At 49.2% G+C, this 17,967-nt stretch overlaps 1 protein-coding gene across 1 annotated transcript in view; it reads left to right on the top strand.

Moving 5' to 3' along the window:
* CLMP (CXADR like membrane protein) overlaps positions 1-14,298 on the top strand; it is a 45,474-nt gene extending 31,176 nt beyond the window's left edge. Inside the window, exons 3-8 of the mRNA XM_040085291.2 lie at positions 5,941-6,098; positions 6,745-6,946; positions 8,264-8,431; positions 8,786-8,908; positions 10,934-11,075; positions 13,336-14,298. Coding sequence (XP_039941225.1) covers positions 5,941-6,098; positions 6,745-6,946; positions 8,264-8,431; positions 8,786-8,908; positions 10,934-11,075; positions 13,336-13,630 — 1,088 coding nt within the window. The 3' untranslated portion in view covers positions 13,631-14,298. The remainder of the gene's footprint in view (positions 1-5,940; positions 6,099-6,744; positions 6,947-8,263; positions 8,432-8,785; positions 8,909-10,933; positions 11,076-13,335) is intronic.
* The last annotated feature ends 3,669 nt before the right edge of the window (positions 14,299-17,967 follow it).

Raw genomic sequence — 17,967 nt, forward strand, 5'->3', positions numbered from 1 at the left:
TGGCGAGGCGGCCGCAGGCAGCGCGCTGGGGCCGGGCCGTGCTCGCTGGGAGCCCTCGGGAGAAGGCAACCCTTGGCCTGTGCGTGTGTGCCAGCCAAGGAACACACACTCCGATGTCCCAGGGCACAGCCCGCGCTCCCTTAATGACCCTCGGGAGACCGCGGCCGCCTCCGGCCTCTCCTCCCTCGTGCGAGGAACGCAGCGGAGCTGTCTGCAGGAAGACGCTGGCTGCTGTTTGTTTTGGCCTCAGATGCTGTCAGGGTAACTGTTAGGGCTGGTGTGGTCTGTGCATGAGCGAGGATGCCGACCTTTCTGGGCTCTTCTCGTAACTCCGGGGTAAAACAACGCAGCTTTCCCTCGTCCTGCTCTGCCCGCAGCAAAAAACCGGGGAGGAGAGTCCAAGGGGACGTAAAAGCCTTGGTGTGACTGCGTGTGTCATCACTGCTGAACGGCACCAGCGGGGGAAGATGTTTGCTTTCTCAAGAGTTTAATTTTAAGGCCCACCGAGCCTTAAATACTCGAGTGTGGAACTGGTCTGCGGTGTCTTCAGCCCTCCACCGCTCTAACTCCCGAGTCACGCAAGCAGCCCTGCAAGTTCGACTCGAGATGTAATTCCTTGGCCATAAAAGTCGCTGTCAGCCTCCTGCGCCAGCAGCTAAACTTCTGAATCTGCTGCTTGCAAAACACTCGGGCTTTTTCTCGTTAGCACTGGATGGGGGGCAAGCTCTCAGTCTTTTTTTTTTCACAGAGGAACTTAGTAAATCATTTCCTATAAAGATTCCAGCAAGATGAGACTCCAACAGATGTGAAATGTCCCAAATTCCTGGCATGAGGGAGCGGTTCAGAGCTGCAACATGGCAGGCTGTCCTTTTTTAACTCCCAAACATATTATTCCTGCACATGCCTAATTTAGACACATTCTGTTTTCAGATACTTTGAGTTTAGCATAAAATAGTGAGGCAAGGAACACTCTGGTGTAGTTCTGTGGATGTTTATTCTCCCTGGGCTGGTTAAAGTAGGAAGTTCTTGTTTATTTGGGTTGTTTTTACTAAAATGAAGTGTTTCAGCAGTTCATGTCTGGCTGAGAGCAGCTATAGCTTGGGATTCCTGTACGTGCTGAGGTGCTTTTTCCAACAGCCTGGATTTTGGGACGAGGGGGTGAGTCAGGACCACAGGGACAAACCTTCCTTCTCTTGGAGAGATGCCATTTTCACTCAGAGGAGTCACACAGCTGCGAGGGTGACTTTCAGGAGGATCCCACAGAGCGATGCAGGGGAGAACTCGTCTGCAGGGGACAGTTCCTGCCGCAGGGAGGATGAGACGTGCCCCAGCACCAGGAGCTCGCTGCTCCTGTCTCACCTGCACCCAGGAAACGTTCTGATCCTAATGGACAAAAGCAGGCAGAGCACCCATCACAGGTGAGCTGGGAATTGTTGAGACAGGGCACAAACTGTGTGCGTGGATGCCACTGGAACTCCTGCTCCCGCTGGTGTGCCGAGGGAAGTTCTCCTCAGCAGCAGATTCCTGAGTCACCTCCGACGTCTGGAGCTGCAGGAAGATCACAGGTTGCATTTCTGCCCCTCCCTGGACATCAGGAATATCCTTTTGCAAATCTCACCTGTGATAAAAAGCCAAAATTAATCATAAAAAGTGCTGCTGAAAGGAGGACAGACTGCACACATGCTCCTGAAGAAGCTGAAATTGTTGAAAACCTGCTCTGGATGTTCACATTTTAAGTGAGCTTGGTGTAGGTATGGGTTTGGGCTAAGCATACAAAGGATTATTGTGCATCTCTTGAATCTTTTCTAGGCTGCTCCTCCTAATTCCAGAAGTTAAGTGATACAGCACAACCTATTACTTTTTAAATAGCAGAATCCATTTTTAGCACTGCTCCCTAATTCAAACCTTCTGAACCTAATGAAAGATTTAAGTCTGGAAGCTCTTTAGCTTTTAGGATGGGGATTTGCCTACAAATAAAAACATCAGCAAAGCATTTATTTCCCCTTTGACTCTGCTTGTCTGGTAATGTACATTTGATGTTGGGATACGTGGGGGGCGTGTGTACATACATATAATGGTAACGGGTATGGAAACGCTCTGGGCTTCAGCACAGCGTGAAAATGTGGGATCCTGGAAGGATTCAGGCATGAAAACACTGCTTTGGGGGCACAGATTTTGTGATGAGGCCAAACACAGCCTCAGCATCTGTACAGTGTACTCAGCATTTGCTGCTTGCTGCGTTGCACAGGCTCCTTCCCTCCGTGCCCATTTCAAAGGGCTGATCCTGCTGAAATTCGAACCCTCTTATGACACACACTCACAATGAGAAGTCCTTAAAACGCTGAAATGAGTTCTGAGGAATTCCTCAAGCCTGACATCTTTGCTGAGGGATCCAGCCTGTTGTCCACTTTTTTTTTTTATTATTTTTAATTTAAACTCTGCCATGTGTGCGAGGCAGGAGGGGCTGAGCGAGCTCAAAACCCCTTTGAGTCCTTCCCCTGCTCAACCTGGGCACTGTCTGGATGGGTTTGGGCTGGATTAAAATCTTTGTTGCCGCGTTTTCCTTGGGGATTTCAACCCGGGGGAGGGATGAGAGGATGGCTGTCAGTGATCTGCAGGGTGTGGGGTGAGTTATTGTTCTCGGAACAATGCAGGAGCAGCCACACAGGGTCACTGCTCCTCCCCTCTGCTGTGCCACCCAAAGCCTTCAGGACAACGCTTCCAAAACCATTAAAAAAAAAAAAAAATTAAAAAGATAGTTGGGATAAGCAGGAAAACCAATCCCACCTCCTCCTGGAGTCACGGGATGGGAGCTGAGTAAAGCCAAAAGCAGATTCCCGAATTGAATTCTTGACAGCACACAGAGCTGCCCACAGGATGTGGAAGGGAGAATAGGGTTTGTTGGGCAAGAACTGCGGAGCCGGCAGAAATGTGGCGTTCCTTTTGGATGTGATTTCTGGGAAAAAATCATCTCTTTTCTCATCTATTGTGTGCACGATCCAGCCCCTGAGGCCACTCGGGGCTGCGGAGCTTGTTGAGGGAAGGGTTGGAACGGCAAAGGGATAAATAAATCCCTTTGCAACCCAGCAAACCCCGTCCTGGGCAGGGCTGCTGCAGGGGGCAGACGTTCCTCTGGCAGTTTTTTACATTAAACTTCAACTGGGGAGGGGGGAAAATGGTTAAAATCACCTAATTTATTTGGGCTGTCCTTGCAAGGTCTCACCCACACAAATACAGCTTATTCTTCTTTGGACAATAAATCCTGGAATGGACCTGAATCTGTTTCTAGCTTCTTTTTCTCTCATGTGCTGTAAATTCCTGCACATATCTACACCTAAATCACCATTTCATCCCTGTTTGCTGCGGACACACCCTACGCAAACCGTGGAAAATGGGAGATTTGTTCACGTTGAGGTCTCTTGGGGTTTTTTGTGGGTGATTTTCCTACCTGGCTCTCATGCTGGGTTATTGTAAGAGGCTGTTTTATCTTCCTTTCAACGTAAGGGTGACTGGAAGGAAATAAACTGAGGCTCCTGCCTAGAGAACCTGCAAAACTTCAGCTCCTGTGGGAGTTTTCAGGCATTGGCAAAGCGTTAATAAGGATTAAAGAGACAGACCAGGGGGGTTTAAATAAGATTCTTTTTTTTTTTTTTTTCCCCCTATTAATGTTATGGAAAATTTGCACGGTGTGTGAGTTTGGTTACCGGCTCAGGGATGAATCAGCTCCAAATTACTTCTGATTCTTTGAAAAATAAATAAATAAATAAATAAATAAATAAAGGGATGCCCTAAATAATCCTAGGGCATTCCTAGAATTCGTCACTATTCCACTGGATGTCTCTCTGATTTTTCTTCCCCATCCAGATGATGAGTTTATAGGCACAGGGCTCTTCCCCAAATCCACCAATTTGAAGAATCCCTCTAAGGCGCGAGCTCTGCTAAACCCAGCCTGTCTAAGCCGAAAACTCCGCCACAATCTCGCAAAAGATTTATAATTTTACACGCAAAAAAAACCTCGAGCAGAACGAAGCTTTAAAACGCAGAACACCCGCGAGGTTGTGCGGGAACCCTCCGAGCTCCAGAGGGCTTGGAAAATGTCGCAAATGTCGCGTGAATGTCCCTGTTGTGGTGCCGAAATTAAGGTTATTGATCAGTGTCGGCGCTAATTAGAGCAGCCCGCAGCTACGCGGGCTCCAGGGAAAAGCTGGATTCGTCCCGGGCAGGAATTCTAATTGTATTTGGCAGCTGGAGCTTTGAGAGCAGCGAATCCAGGGATAAAGTGGATTATTTTTCCCTTTAAAGAAAGCAGCTAATGTGGCTGGGAAGGAGCTTTCACTGCCAGCAGGTCAGGGGCAGAGCCGGAGCTTCGGCAAGGCTCCACCCGTCCTAAAATCCTGGGTATTTCACGAAGTAGTTGGCAATTCTTGATAAAAGTGTTTGGGAAGGATAAATCAGATATCCAAATCTCAGCAGCTGAGGGATGGTCATGGCAACTCAGAGGCAGGACTGAGAATGGGAGCAGGAAGAGAAGGAATTTTCTAAAAGTTGGTCCTGAAGAAATGGTTAAACAAAAAAAGAGGGAGCAAATGGAAAAAATAAGGAGAAATGGGGGAAAAAAATGAAGTAGCAAATTTTCTGCCTGTTTTTCACTTGAGGGTTCAGAATCCACTGTTTAAATAGCAGAAAAAAATATATATAAATAGTGTATAAAAATGTTAAAAGTCTAGGAATAAGTCCAGCCTGTGGAACTGGAACCTCTCATGGCCCTGCTCTGTCCTCCCAGGGTTGTGTGTTCAGCCACACGTGGGACTTCCCAGTGCTCTAAACTTCCCCAATTTTCAGCACTTTCGCAATATTTGGCCCAGGAAACAAAATATTTCCTCCCACTTCATTTCACAGGCAGAAAAGAAACGGTTTTAGGGTTGTGTCTTGAACAGCAAAACTGCAGAACAGCTCCAGTGCCCCGTGATGATTTACACCCCAAAGGGAAATGGCACCGGCGCCCCACGGGAATTTGGTTGGGGAATTTTTGGTTTTGGCCCGGGGGATCCCTGACCCCGAAGGCTGTAACTTTCCCCTCCTCTGATCCTGTGGGTCACTTTTAATCGGGTTTGAGCTTTCCGTGGCGAGTCCACGTTTAGGAGTCACAGATGAGCAAAGCCAAGAACTGATGGCGGATTTTTGCCCCGTTTTCGCACGGATGCCGCATAAACCCCGGAGCAGACCGTGCCTAAGGCAGTGCTGGCTGAACATCCCATTTCCCTGCCGTGCTTCATCTCCTGGGCAGGGTTTTGGGGCGTTCACGCCCGTTTTGGGAGAGTTTTGTCTCACATTCCAAGGGCTCTGCTTCCATCTAGCGGGATCGCTTGGCACTTCGCTTTTTCATTTCTTCCTTAGATCCTGACAAACCATTTTTGACAACTCATCTTTCTTTTTTTTTTTTGGCGTTACTTCCCAATCCTACTTATTCCACGCTTTTCTTAAGTTTAACCCTCATCTTCCCAGGCTGGTTTCTCATTCCTGAAATACATAAATACCATCCAGTGTTAGGGAAGGGATTCCAAGCCTTTACCAGACTGATGAAGGGATAAATTGACGTTTTTCTGGGTAGAAATACCGCTTTTGAAATCAGGTAATAAGAGGTGAGGGCAGAGCTGGGGAGGTTATCTGAAACTGGGCGTGTGCAGAGGGTGTGGGTGCCAGCAGAGCACTGACAGCTCGGGGGGTGTGAAGCCATCTGCTCCTGCTCCACTGTCAGTGTGAAAACGCCTGGCTTTGTAGAGATGTCTCCTTAAATCGGCTGCAACCCGTGCAGGGCTTTGCTTGGATGCTGTGAAGAAAATGGGGAAGAATCCAGCAAAAACAACCAAAAAAAAAAACCAAAAACCAAACCCAAACCCCAGCAGAGATGCACTCTGAGCTCTGGCGTTTGTCTTGCAGCTTCCTGTTCCGTTTGGCTCTGCCGGGCTCAGACGGAATTCAAGAGAGTGGCTGAAGAAAACGTGACCCTGCCGTGCCACCACCGCCTGGGGCTGCTGGAGCAGGGCAGCCTGGACATCGAGTGGCTGCTGCACATCTCCGAGACCGTGCAGAAAGCGGTGGGTTTGCCCAGAAAATCCCTTTATTTCCTCCTTCACGCCACCAGCCCTTGGTTTAACAGCGCTGCCGCGATGAGCTGTGCGGGTTTTCCTGATGATGAGCGCAGTGTTTAGGAAACAGAGCTGATCTAGAGAGATTTGGAGCGTGGTAAAGTTATTTGATATCCACACGCGCTGTGCTGGAACAGGTTGCGTTACAATGGATTTTTTAATTATTATTATTTTTTAAATGTAGTCAGTCTTCATTAGATCAAGTTCATCTTTCAAAATAACCTTGGATTTGCAGGCCCAGTTTTCGAATCCTTGGTTCCAGTACAAACCACAGCAGTTTAGACCTTATAAAAATTAGGCCTACAGAGACTTAAATTAGCACAGCCAAACCTCCAGACTGCTTTGATGCGCCGTGCCATAAACTGCTGCCCATTTTGGCGCTCGTAGAAGTGCCCAATATAAATCTCCAGCGGAAATAAATCCACTTTCTGCATCATCCTCAGGCTAGAAACCCAGGTTTGCCTTCCCACCCTGCCCCAGGCTCCCTGTGTGACCCTTAAGTCACTTGACTGGGATGCGCAGCTCCTGGAAACGCTTGGATTTGTTGTTCCATGCAAAAATAAAATGACAGCTCGGTGTCTGCTGTGCTCCTCAGGTGATCACCTACTCTGGGGGCCGCGTTTACGATGACCTGAACGAGGAGCAGAAGGGCCGTGTTTCCTTCACCTCCAACTTCCTCGCTGGAGATGCCTCCTTGCAAATCATCTCCCTGCAGTCCAGCGATGCGGGGAAATACATCTGCAAGGTCAAGAACGCTGGGCAGTACGAGTGGGCTCGCATCACCCTCAAGGTTGTAGGTAAGGACGGTTCATTATCCTCCAAAAGGGGGAAAAAAACCCAAAGAAATCCAGGCTCACTTCCTGGGGAGGGATTTGTTTCAGCAGGGTATAGACACACAAAGACACCTCGAGATCGGGTTTCAGAGCTCGACTTTAAATCTGCTTTTGCAAATTTTGGCAAAGGCCAGGTCACAGGAAGAGCCCTAAGAATGGGGCTGAGGTTGGTGTGATTAAACTGGAGCCCATCCTTTCCAAATGGTCGGGGCTGAGGTTGGTGTGATCGAGCCCATCCTTTCCAAATGGTCGGGGCTGAGGCTGGTGTGATCGAGCCCATCCTTTCCAAATGGTCAGGGCTGAGGTTGGTGTGATTAAACTGGAGCCCATCCTTTCCAAATGGTCGGGGCTGAGGTTGGTGTGATCGAGCCCATCCTTTCCAAATGGTCGGGGCTGAGGTTGGTGTGATTAAACTCGAGCCCATTCTTTCCAAATGGTCGGGGCTGAGGCTGGTGTGATTAAACTCAAGCCCATCCTTTCCAAATGGTCGGGGCTGAGGCTGATGTGATTAAACGCGAGCCCATTCTTTCCAAATGGTCGCAATGATCTCATCGCCCAAGGCAGGCTGATACTCTATCTCAGCCGGCCATCACCTCCTGCTGGGCACTGGCACTGGGTGTCCCAGCACCCCGGCCTGATCCCAGCCCGGGGAGGTGACAAACGAGCAGCTGGGGTCGGCATTTCCCTCCCCTGATTTCAGTTTATTGCTCAGCTTTCCCCACACTCCGCGACCCCGCCGAAGAATCCTGCCAGGTGCCGTGGGCAAAGGGAAGAACTGGAGAAGTAAAGGGAGGGAAAGGTGTACTCAAAATTGTGACTGGAAGAGGAATGTGGTGATAAAACTCCACTGATAAAAGTAACCACGAGGGAAAGAGTGTTAGAACGTCACTGCTGTGGCTGAGCCAGCCAGCTCCTCTATGGGGTGGCAGCTAAACCCCTAAAAACCTTCCAGAGTGCCCTACAGGAGAAGGAAAGGAAAGGAAAGGAAAGGAAAGGAAAGGAAAGGAAAGGAAAGGAAAGCAAAGGAAAGGAAAGGAAAGGAAAGGAAAGGAAAGGAAAGGAAAGGAAAGGAAAGGAAAGGAAAGGAAAGGAAAGGAAAGGAAAGGAAAGGAAAGGAAAGGAAAGGAAAGGAAAGGAAAGGAAAGGAAAGGGTTTTAGTCCCCTAAAAACCACTGCTGGTGTGATCCCTTAACGCGTTCCAGGGAAGGCAGCTCTTGGAAGCTGTTGAAATGCCAAAGGAAGGGGTTCCAGTGAGCAAACTCTGCTGTCCTCTCCTTGCAGAGAAACCCTCCAAGCCCAAGTGCTGGCTGGAGGGGGAGATGCTGGAGGGGAAGGAGCTGTCCCTGCAGTGCCGCTCCGCCTCGGGCACGGCCCCCATCTCCTACCGCTGGCAGCGCATCAGCGAGGAGGACGAGAGAGCCGAGCACCTCCCGCCCAACTCCAGAGTCAGTGAGTCCATTCCTTCCCTCCGAGCTCTGGGATCACTGGGTGGAGGTGACAGAGATGCTCCAACACTCCTCCCACTGCTGCGGCTGCACCGGGGGGATGCTCCACCTTTCCCCCGTTCTTTACCCATTCTTCCTTCCTTCCTTCTTTCCCCCTTCATCCTCCCTTATTTTTTCTTTCTTTTCACCTTCCTTCCTTTCTTCCTTCCTTTCCTTCCCTTCCTTTCCTTCCTTCCCCCTTTGCATCGCTCTGGAGCTGATTTCCCCCGCACACATCAGTCGGTGCCTCTGTGCACCACCCACAGCTGAAGTTTCTCTCTGCACCTGATTCACCCCGGTGGTTTTTGTCCCGTTGCAGACATCTCGAACCCCGGGCAGGTCGTGCTGAAGAACCTGACCCAGCTGAGCACGGGGCTGTACCAGTGCGTGGCCACCAACGAGGCGGGGCAGGAGAGCTGCGCGCTGCAGGTGACGGTGCAGCGTAAGTACCGCCCTCGGCAGGAGAATTAACCCACAAACACCAGAGGTTTATGTCCAAACAGGAGACAGAGGGGTCCTGGAACTTTATTCCAGTAAAGGGAGAGGCCACGGGGCATTTCCCAGGGGGTCTCTCACATTTTTAGAGGATGCAGCCTCCTTTGTATCCCAATTTCCCAGCCACGTTTCCCTCTCTCTTTCCCCACTGCCTGAGGTCCTTGAGAGGCACAGACTTCCCAAATCACCGAATACAGACCCCTTCTAATGTGTACCCCCCTTTTTCTTTTCCTTGTGCCAATCAGTGGAATTCCTATGGAATTTATGGTTCTTCCCATTGTTCCTTTCATCTCTCAGTATCCAGTTTTATTTACCAGCAGACCCACAGCTTGTTTGGAAAGACAAATCTCTCTCATTCCTTCCATCAATCAGTGGGATCCTTCCCATTGTTTCCTTTATCTCTCAGCGCTGGTTTCTACCTCCCAGTTCCTTTGGAAAGACAAACTTTCACTCCTTTCATTCCTTTCACCCAGACCCGTGTCCCTGCTCCACGGGGACACACCTGGAAAATTCTGTGCTGCTCCTTTGCCCTTTCATACTTCAATCACATAAAACAATTCTTATTTATTGCACTTCTGATTCGCACAGCAGCCCTCACCTGAAATGATAACATCACAACCGGAGCCTAAATGATGGCTTTGTCACTCTAGATGTCCGGGTCTGTTAGAAATGTTGATTTTCAGGGTGGTTCATGAGATACAAGCAGGGGAAGTGGTAAGTTAGAGGTTCTTCAGGCTGGAGTGATTGCATGAGGTGACTCTCAGGTATGAATTCTCTCTCTGGATATTCCATCACTCCAAATCACGTACTTGCTGCACTTGGGACAGCAAAATATCTAAAGGCAGTTGGAAAGGACGACTGCGACACGGAATAATTGGCAGGATAAAAAGCAGCTTTTGACATAGCTGGGTTTTAATCGGGTTTGGCCATTTGTGTCCTGAGCAGCAGAGGTCGAAACCCCCCGGTTAACCCCAGGAAGGGTGCGTGCAGCTCTCGGCAGGGTGTCCGTGCCATCTGCATGCCAGGAAAAGGGTGGAGTTTATCACCCAAACCCAAACAATGGAGCGGAGCAGCTCTCAAAGCCGGACCTGCTGAGATAAGGCTCCTAACAAAGAAGTCTCCTCTTGGAGATTCCACTGCTCTGGAATTTCTCTGCCCAGCCAAGCCTGAAAGAACTGGAATATGGAATAAGGAAAACCGGTTTGCCCCAGGCATGTGAAGTAAAAGCGTCCAGGCAGCTTTCATGGCAAATTGAACTGAACTGGTTTAAAACCTCACTTGGCTTTGTTAAACCCTCCGGAGGGACTGAGCTTAAGGAAACAACTTCCAGCCAAGCCCCACCTGACCACTTTTATCAGAAAGGTTGTCATAAACTATCAGCGGAGGGCCCACAATCCGTGGGAAATGCTCTCTCATTACCTTGGCTGGTTTGGATGAAAAACGCCCTGCTCAGGATGGTTTCCTTCCCTCCTTTGTCTACCTCAGTCAGGTAAATTTCTTCCACATCCGAATAATTTATTCCAGAAGTGGGTTTTAATCATTCAAGGGAAGTTGAAGGAGAAAAAAATTTAAAAATAAAACAACCCCTCATGAACAGATCAAACATTCCTCTGCCTCTGGGGTGCTGCCTGGTGCCGTATTTCACATGTGGGCTGTCCTGTCTTTGTATTTTCTGTATTTTGTGCCCTTAGAAGGGGCTTTTCCCTCCTTATTTCAACTCTGCCCCACAGCTGAAGGCACAGCACTTGTGGTTTCACCTCTCCAGAGGTGATTGCCTCGCTCCCTGTCAGCTCAGCTTTAGCTGAAGATAAACTGGTTCGACTTCTGTGTGGAGACACACCTAAAAAAATAAACCCCAGCGTCCTGTCCTGACTTACACCCTGTGCTGTAGCGTGGACTAGAACGTGACTGCGCCGACACGGGGTTCACCACAAAATTTGGTTTTGGGTTTTTTTTTTTTTTTGGACAACAGATGCACAAAATATCAGCATGATCGCCGGGGCAGTGTGTGGAGTGGTGGTGGGGCTCTCCCTCCTTTTCCTGGTGGTGAGGCTGACGATAAGGAGGAAGGAGAAGAAGAGATACGAGGAAGAGGAGGCACCGAATGAAATCAGGTAACGCCTTTTATTTAATCCCACCTCCCACACTCCCTTCTAGCAGTTTCCCACGTCTTTGCATCACGGTTTTAACTAACTATAAGTAGCTTTAAGAGTCTTCAAAGGTTGTTCTAAAAAGCTTTTAAAGTCTCGGTGACAAATTTCTTGACTGTGAGAATCTTTGTGAAGATTTTCCAGCAAATTTAAGTGCCCCTTGCTCTCCCCCGGCAAATTAGCACAGACCTCAGCCAACTGTTTTCTCTCACATTTGCAATTTTGGTATTTTGAAGCATTTGCATGTTCTTTTGTGGTGTTAAATTAAAGCTGTTTGTCCGTTGTGGTTCCGAGAGGGTGTGGGGGCGGTTTCCTTTCCTTCTTTCTTTTCTATTTCTTTTTTCTTTCTTTTCTTTCCTTTCTTTCCCACTCTTCTTCCCTTCTTCTCTCCCCCCCTTATTTTCCCTCCTTTCCCCCCCTCTTCCCACCTTCTTTCTACCTTTTCCCTCTCCCCCTTCTTGCTTCCTTCTTTCCCCCTTCCTTCTCCCTTTTTTTCTCCCTCTTCTCCCCTTTCTTTTCCCTTCTTTCCCCTCTCTTCCCACCTTCTTTGCCCCTTTTCCTTTCTTTCCCTTTCTTTCTTCCTTCTTTCCCCTTTCTTCCTTTCAGTCGCAGCTCCGATTTGGCACACAGTGAAGCAGAGACGCGTTCTCTGAGCCCTCCCTGAGCCTTTTGAACAACTGTTCCCTGGATTTAGCTCGGGGTGAGCGATTCCCTGCGGGAATGCTGACTCTTGCTCCTGGAGCTCAATCCCTGTCCCCGAACTCCCCTAAGCAGAGCTTGGGCTCCAGCCAAGCCGGCCTGAACTCCTTCAGGAAGGAAAGAGCTGGAAAGATCTATTTCCAGGAAGGAGTTGGAGCTGCTGCTGCCCTCCGAGAAACAAACCCTTGATCCACCTTCACGTGTGTTTTTGCGGCCGCCTGGCCTCGTGTGACACCCCTGCACCACCAGGCTCCTCCGTAATCCCTTCAGCTGCTGATCACTCTCAAGCTGACAGCACCAAGGCAGTCTCTGCTGATTTCTTCCCCTTTTTCCCGCTCCCTTCGCTTTCACATCCTGCATTTTCAGCCGGAGCCTCACTCCTGTATCACCCTCTCGCTCCTGCCTGTTACATCCTCCTCCTCCTCCTCTCTCTCTGTCAGGACCCGGTTGTGGCACTTCTCTCCCTACCCACAGGGGTGTTTTAAGTGGAAGAACCGGTTTCAGGCTGTCTCGCCCAGGCCATTTCCCGTTCTGGCTGAGGATCCCAGAGCTCTGTCTGACACTCCACACACAGAGCTGGGTGTGAGGGGTGTGTGTTTATTCCAAATTAATTTACCAGCACTCTGCGGGGCAGTGGGGAGTTTAACCCATAAAGTTACACAGCAGAGAGTTCGGGCAATTTGCAGGATATTAAATTAAAGTCCCCCCTTCTTTCCCTGGGCAAATTAGCACACACCTCAACCAACTGTTTTATCTCACATTTGTGATTTCAGTATTTTGATGCATTTGCATATTCTTCAATGGTGTTAAATTAAAGCTGCTTGTGTGTTGTGGTTCTGAGAGGATTTGGGAGTGGGTTCTTTTTTTCCCCTTTCCTTTCCTTTCCTTTCCTTTCCTTTCCTTTCCTTTCCTTTCCTTTCCTTTCCTTTCCTTTCCTGTCCTTTCCTTTCCTTTCCTTTCCTTTCCTTTCCTTTCCTTTCCTTTCCTTTCCTTTCCTTTCCTTTCCTTTCCTTTCCTTTCCCCCTCTTCTTCCCTCCTTTCCCCCTTCCCACCCTCCCTCTCTTGTTCCCTTCTTCTTTCCACCTTATTTTTCCTCTTCTTCCCCCTTATTTTTGCTCTTCTTTCCCCCTTCTTTTTCCTCTTCTTCCCCCCTACTTTTTCTTCTTCTCCCTTCATTTTCCTCTCCTTTCCTCTCCTTTCCCCCTTCTTTTTCCTCTTTTCCCCCTTTCTTTTTCCTCTTCTTTCCTCCTTTTTTTCCTCCTTTCCCCATTCTTTTTCCTCTTTTCCCCCCTTCTTTTTCCTCTTCTTTCCTCCTTTTTTTCCTCCTTTCCCCGTTCTTTTTCCTCTTTTCCCCCCTTCTTTTCCCTCTTCTTTCCTCTTTTTTTCCCCCTCTTCTTTCCCCCTGCTTTTCCCTCGTTCTCTCCCCGCTCCTTTCCCCCATTCCTGGCCATTTCCAGCAGCGCTCCGGATGGCTCCCACGAGCCTTCCTGGCTCTGTTTGAGCCCGGTGCCCGTTTCTCTCGCAGGGAAGACGCGGAGGCACCCAAGGCTCACCTCGTCAAGCCCAGCTCCTCCTCCTCCGGCTCCAGGAGCTCCCGCTCGGGTTCCTCCTCCACCAGGTCCACAGCCAACAGTGCCTCCCGCAGCCAGCGGACTTTATCCACCGAAGCCGCTCCGCACCTGACCCCTCCGCAGCCCAGCCAGCGGCAGCCGGACAGGAAAGAGACGGAGCCCAAGAAAGTCGATCACAACATCCCGGCGAGGATGGGAGCGCCGGCCGTGATGGTGCCGGCTCAGAGCCGCGCCTTCCAGACCGTGTGAGCCTCCTGGGCCCGGCCAGAAGCGCCACTTCACGCCGCACCAGCCACTTAGCATCCCTAGGGTAGCTAGTCCTCTTCCCGGTCAGCTTAATCTTAAATCACTCGGGATCGTTCACGCCGCGAGAAGAAGCCCTCCCACTCGATTCTTTCTGAGCATCTCCCAAGCGCTGAGGTTCTGATGCAGACTTTAGAGAGAGAGAGAGAGAGAGAGAGAGAGGTTGGAGGGAAAAGGGAACTTCTTTTTTACATTATCTTTTCTTTCCTTTGAAAAAGCGTTCAAAATTTACAAACAGCAAAGAGCTGTACGAGTGAAAAGAAGCCAAACCTCAGGTTTGTTTGTTTTTTTTTTTTTTAAAAAAAGGGATCAACAGAGACTTAAAGAGGCATAATACTCCAGAGAGCTTTTGTGCGGAGGGAGAAGTCTCTTGGACTGGTTTTGGGGAAGTTTCTCGAAGATGCGTTGTCTTAAGTGAAGATTTCGAGGCTGAGCTTGTCCAGCCTCAAAGGGAACTGACAGGTGCTTCATATTTTCTGCACTCAGTGAAATACTGGAGGCTGCAACTAAAGTGGAAACTAAAGGATCACTCCCAAAGGACCAGTATCAAAGTGTCTGAACTAAACTCGGTACTAAAGAAAAAAAAAAAAAAAAAAAAAAAAAAGAAGACTTTTTCTGACAAAGAAACAGAGGTGCTTTAATTGCCAGAACAAACTTAGGGCCAGGAGCCCGACTCTGCTTCCACGGGCAGCACTGCAGAGCCACAGGAGCCCGGCGCAGGGGTGGCCGTGGCTGAGGAGCCTTAGAGAGAGGAGAGCTGGGCGCTGAACCCAGCAGGGAGGCAGTGCCCCAGTGGGGACAGCCCCCAGCGTACCAAAAAAGCCTGGAGGGAGCGTTTGGAAGAGCTCTCGGTTATTGGCAGCTGGAGAATCGGCCAGGTTTGGGGGGAGCCGTGCTGGAGAAGCCTTTATGGGAAGTTCTTCCCCAGACTGAACGAACAGCACGCCCGAGCTGGCCCCCAGGGAAGGCCGGGAGGATTCCCTGGCAGAGGAAAACACACCTGGGACAGGTAAACAAGCACAAAACGCTGCTCCCACCAGGAAACCTTGGTGTGTGTTGTCCCACTCCTACACCAAATGCTGGGCCATGTGCCAGAGCTGAGGCTTAAACCTTTAGCAAGGCTCTTTTAAAAAATCGCAAGAATTGTAAAAAAAAATACTTTTTGTGAGCAAACCAGGTTAAGTTTTTCCATGGAATATGAAGTTAGGAGAGGATGGGAGGAAGCAGGGGCAGATGCAGAATTCTGTCACTGATATTTTCCTCTGAAGGACTTGGCTCTGACCACTGCTACACACAAGACACTGAGCTTGTAGGTTCTAGATCCCTGTATTCCTAGACTGGTGATTTTTTATTTAAAAAAATGAGGGTGTTTGGGGTTTTTCTTCCCCACTTGAGGGAGGGGAAGGGTTTCTCCAATTTGTGGAAAGAGCCTACAGAAGATGGATGAGCACAGAAGAACCACAGATCTATAATTCTTTCACTCCAGGATTGTCATTAATCTCCTTTCCTGACCGAGACCCTGAATTCTAATTTCTTTACTTGAGACTTTGACAACCTGATCACAGCCAAGCCCTGCTCTGGCTGCTTCCATATGGGAAAGATTTTTCAAACTCGCCCTACGCTATGAGAACTCCTAGGGGCAGTCACTCGAAATTCCATTGCTTTCTCTGGCCCAGATTTAACCCTTGGCAGGACAAATCACTGATGCTGTGCAGGGAAAGCAATCCCCGTTTTAAACCAGGGAGACCTGCTATGAGGTGTTTGACAAGCTGCTCCCTCTGTGACAGCTGCTGGTGGTGGATATTTTGGCATTTCACCCTGGATGCTCCAGGAGCACATCCCTGCAGCAGCTGTGTCAAGCAGCAGCTCTGTGTGTCTGTGATTCCTCTGCAGTTGTTTTGTTACTTTTTTTTTTTTTTTTTTCCTGAGCCCTGAAGGCTCCTAAGCATTCCCAAGCCTTTTCGGAGCTGGGAAAATTCCAAAAGCAGGAATGTGATGGTGAAAGCAGCTTGTGGGTGCTCACTGTGCCACACCTGAGGATGCTCACCCCGTGCACAGAGACCCAGGAGAGCTTTTGCCGTGCCTGAGCCTCCAGGAGCTCCTCACCACCAACCCAGGGTGACAATCCCAGCAGCTGAGCTGGCCACAGCCTGAGAGCCAAAGGCTCTGGGGCAGTTTTGAGTCACAGCCCAGACTGGTAATTAGCAGAGAGGAGGCTCTGCAGCCTGGAGGGAGGAGAATTCGCCCTGGCAGGTTTTCCCGGAGCCTTTGGGCAGCCCTGGCAGCCTCTGCTGCTGTGAAACCACTCCTTGTGCTGTGAGCTGCCTGATGGCACGGGCTGAGAGCTCTGGGAGCCTTGGGGAAGGTCAGGCAGAGGTCCAAGCCCGGTCTGGGGGATCAATCCTGGCTGCTCCAAGCCCCGTTGGCTTGGAATTTCCAAACCCTGCTGGGATGCAGGCGCAGTCCAGGGATCTGCTGCAGCCCACACATCAGTGATTCACAGGGAAGGGAAAGTTCATCACCCAAAGGGCACAGGAGAGAGGGATCATTCCAAAGGCATTCAATTTTCCACGCTCCAGCCGATCAGGAGTTGCACAAGGGAAGCAAATAAGCCAAACCCCGTTTTGTAAAATAGTGTATTAAAGCATTTACTGTCATATACCAGCTATAACTTGTGTGATTAAATGCCTACCATGTTACGTAGCTTTTTGTTTCTCAGCAGCTAAACCAAGCTTCCATCTCTGCTACCTGCTATGATTGGTGTACTTGTACTGTGTCTGAACAACTCAGAGGAAAGCAAATATTTATTATTGATTCCTTTGAATCAATGATTTCATAATTCTTTTTGGGTTTTTTTTTTTTGGTTTTTTTTTTGGTTGGTTGTTTTATAAATAAAGGTGCTGCTGCTGAAGTGCTGCAGCTCAACTCAACTCGTACCATTTTCTGTGGTGTGATGCGTTTCATGCTGTCAAGCCGAATCCAAGGGGAAAAAAAAAAAAAAAAAAGATGGAGTTAAAAATACCATTTTTAAGCTGAGCAGGCCTATGTGCATATTTGCATGGGAAGCGTAGGGAAGCTGGGCTTTTTCTCCTGGGTATTTTTCAGTCTAAATTAGGCGACACTTCACAGAAGACATGAAACCCTGGGTGAGACGTGGAAGCAAACGTGGCTCTACCTTCCACCAGGCCATTCCACCTGGGATATTTTGGCTGAGGATGCAGGTGCTGGAAGCCAACCTCGGTAAATAAATAATGCCAGCACAACAACCCCTGGTGGCTTCATTCTCGCCCTGCTGTGACCTTCCTGCTGAACCAGCCCACGTGCTTGGCTTTCCTCGTGAGCTCTGAGGTGAGGAGGAAACCTTGAGCTGTGCTCAGCCAGCTCAGGTCTCCTCTGCTGATAAAACTTTTGGAGTCAGCCAGGGAGCTGGGGATGGAATTTAGGGTAGCCAAAGGTGCTGCTGGTTGTTTTTGGTTTTTTTTTTCTCACAGAATCACAGAATCACAGAATAATGAGGTTGGAAGAGACCTCTAAGATCATCAAGTCCAACCTATGCCTTAACACCTCAACTAGACTATAGCACTAAGTGCCATATCCAGTCTTTTTTTAAACACATCCAGAGATGGTGACTCCACCACCTCCCTGGGAAGACAATTCCAGTGCTTTATTATTCTTTCAGTGAAAATTTTTTTCCTAATATCTAACCTGTACCTTCCCTGACGTAGCTTGAGACTGTGTTCTCAGCCTTTTTTTCCCCCCCAAGGGTGTTTTGCAGAGGTGTCCAGACATCAGCAATCCTCCTTGCTGAAATCTGGCAGCAAAAGTTGCGCCACAGCAGCATTGAAAACAAAACAGGGTGACACCACAGTGGTCTCACAGGTGTGTCCTGTCTGCCCCTAATTCAAGAGCGAACGCTGCTCCTGGTCCCACTGGAGTCGATGACATTAAAAACCCTGAGCAGGTGACACCTTTTGAGAGGAGCTGTGCAGTTGCAGGCTTCAGCACAGGATCAGGAATTTGGGGTTATTTTTAACCCGGAGCAGTTTGTCCTGACACACTGAGAGAGGGGGGAACCCCGTGGGAAAGGGAAGGGAGGGCCTTGGGAATGTGTGATTTTCAAACTCCGGCAGATGCAAGTGTTATATAAATAAGTGCTGCTGTGGTGAGCGGGAGGAATGCCTTTGATAATCTCCCTTGTCCTCCCAATTCTGTTCGAAACACTGAAAGGAGAAGCGGTGCTAGATCCTCAAAACACTAAATTCACTCCCAAAAATAACGTTTCA

Source organism: Hirundo rustica, chromosome 23, assembly GCF_015227805.2.
Source record: "Hirundo rustica isolate bHirRus1 chromosome 23, bHirRus1.pri.v3, whole genome shotgun sequence".
In the NCBI taxonomy this organism is placed as follows: domain Eukaryota; kingdom Metazoa; phylum Chordata; class Aves; order Passeriformes; family Hirundinidae; genus Hirundo; species Hirundo rustica.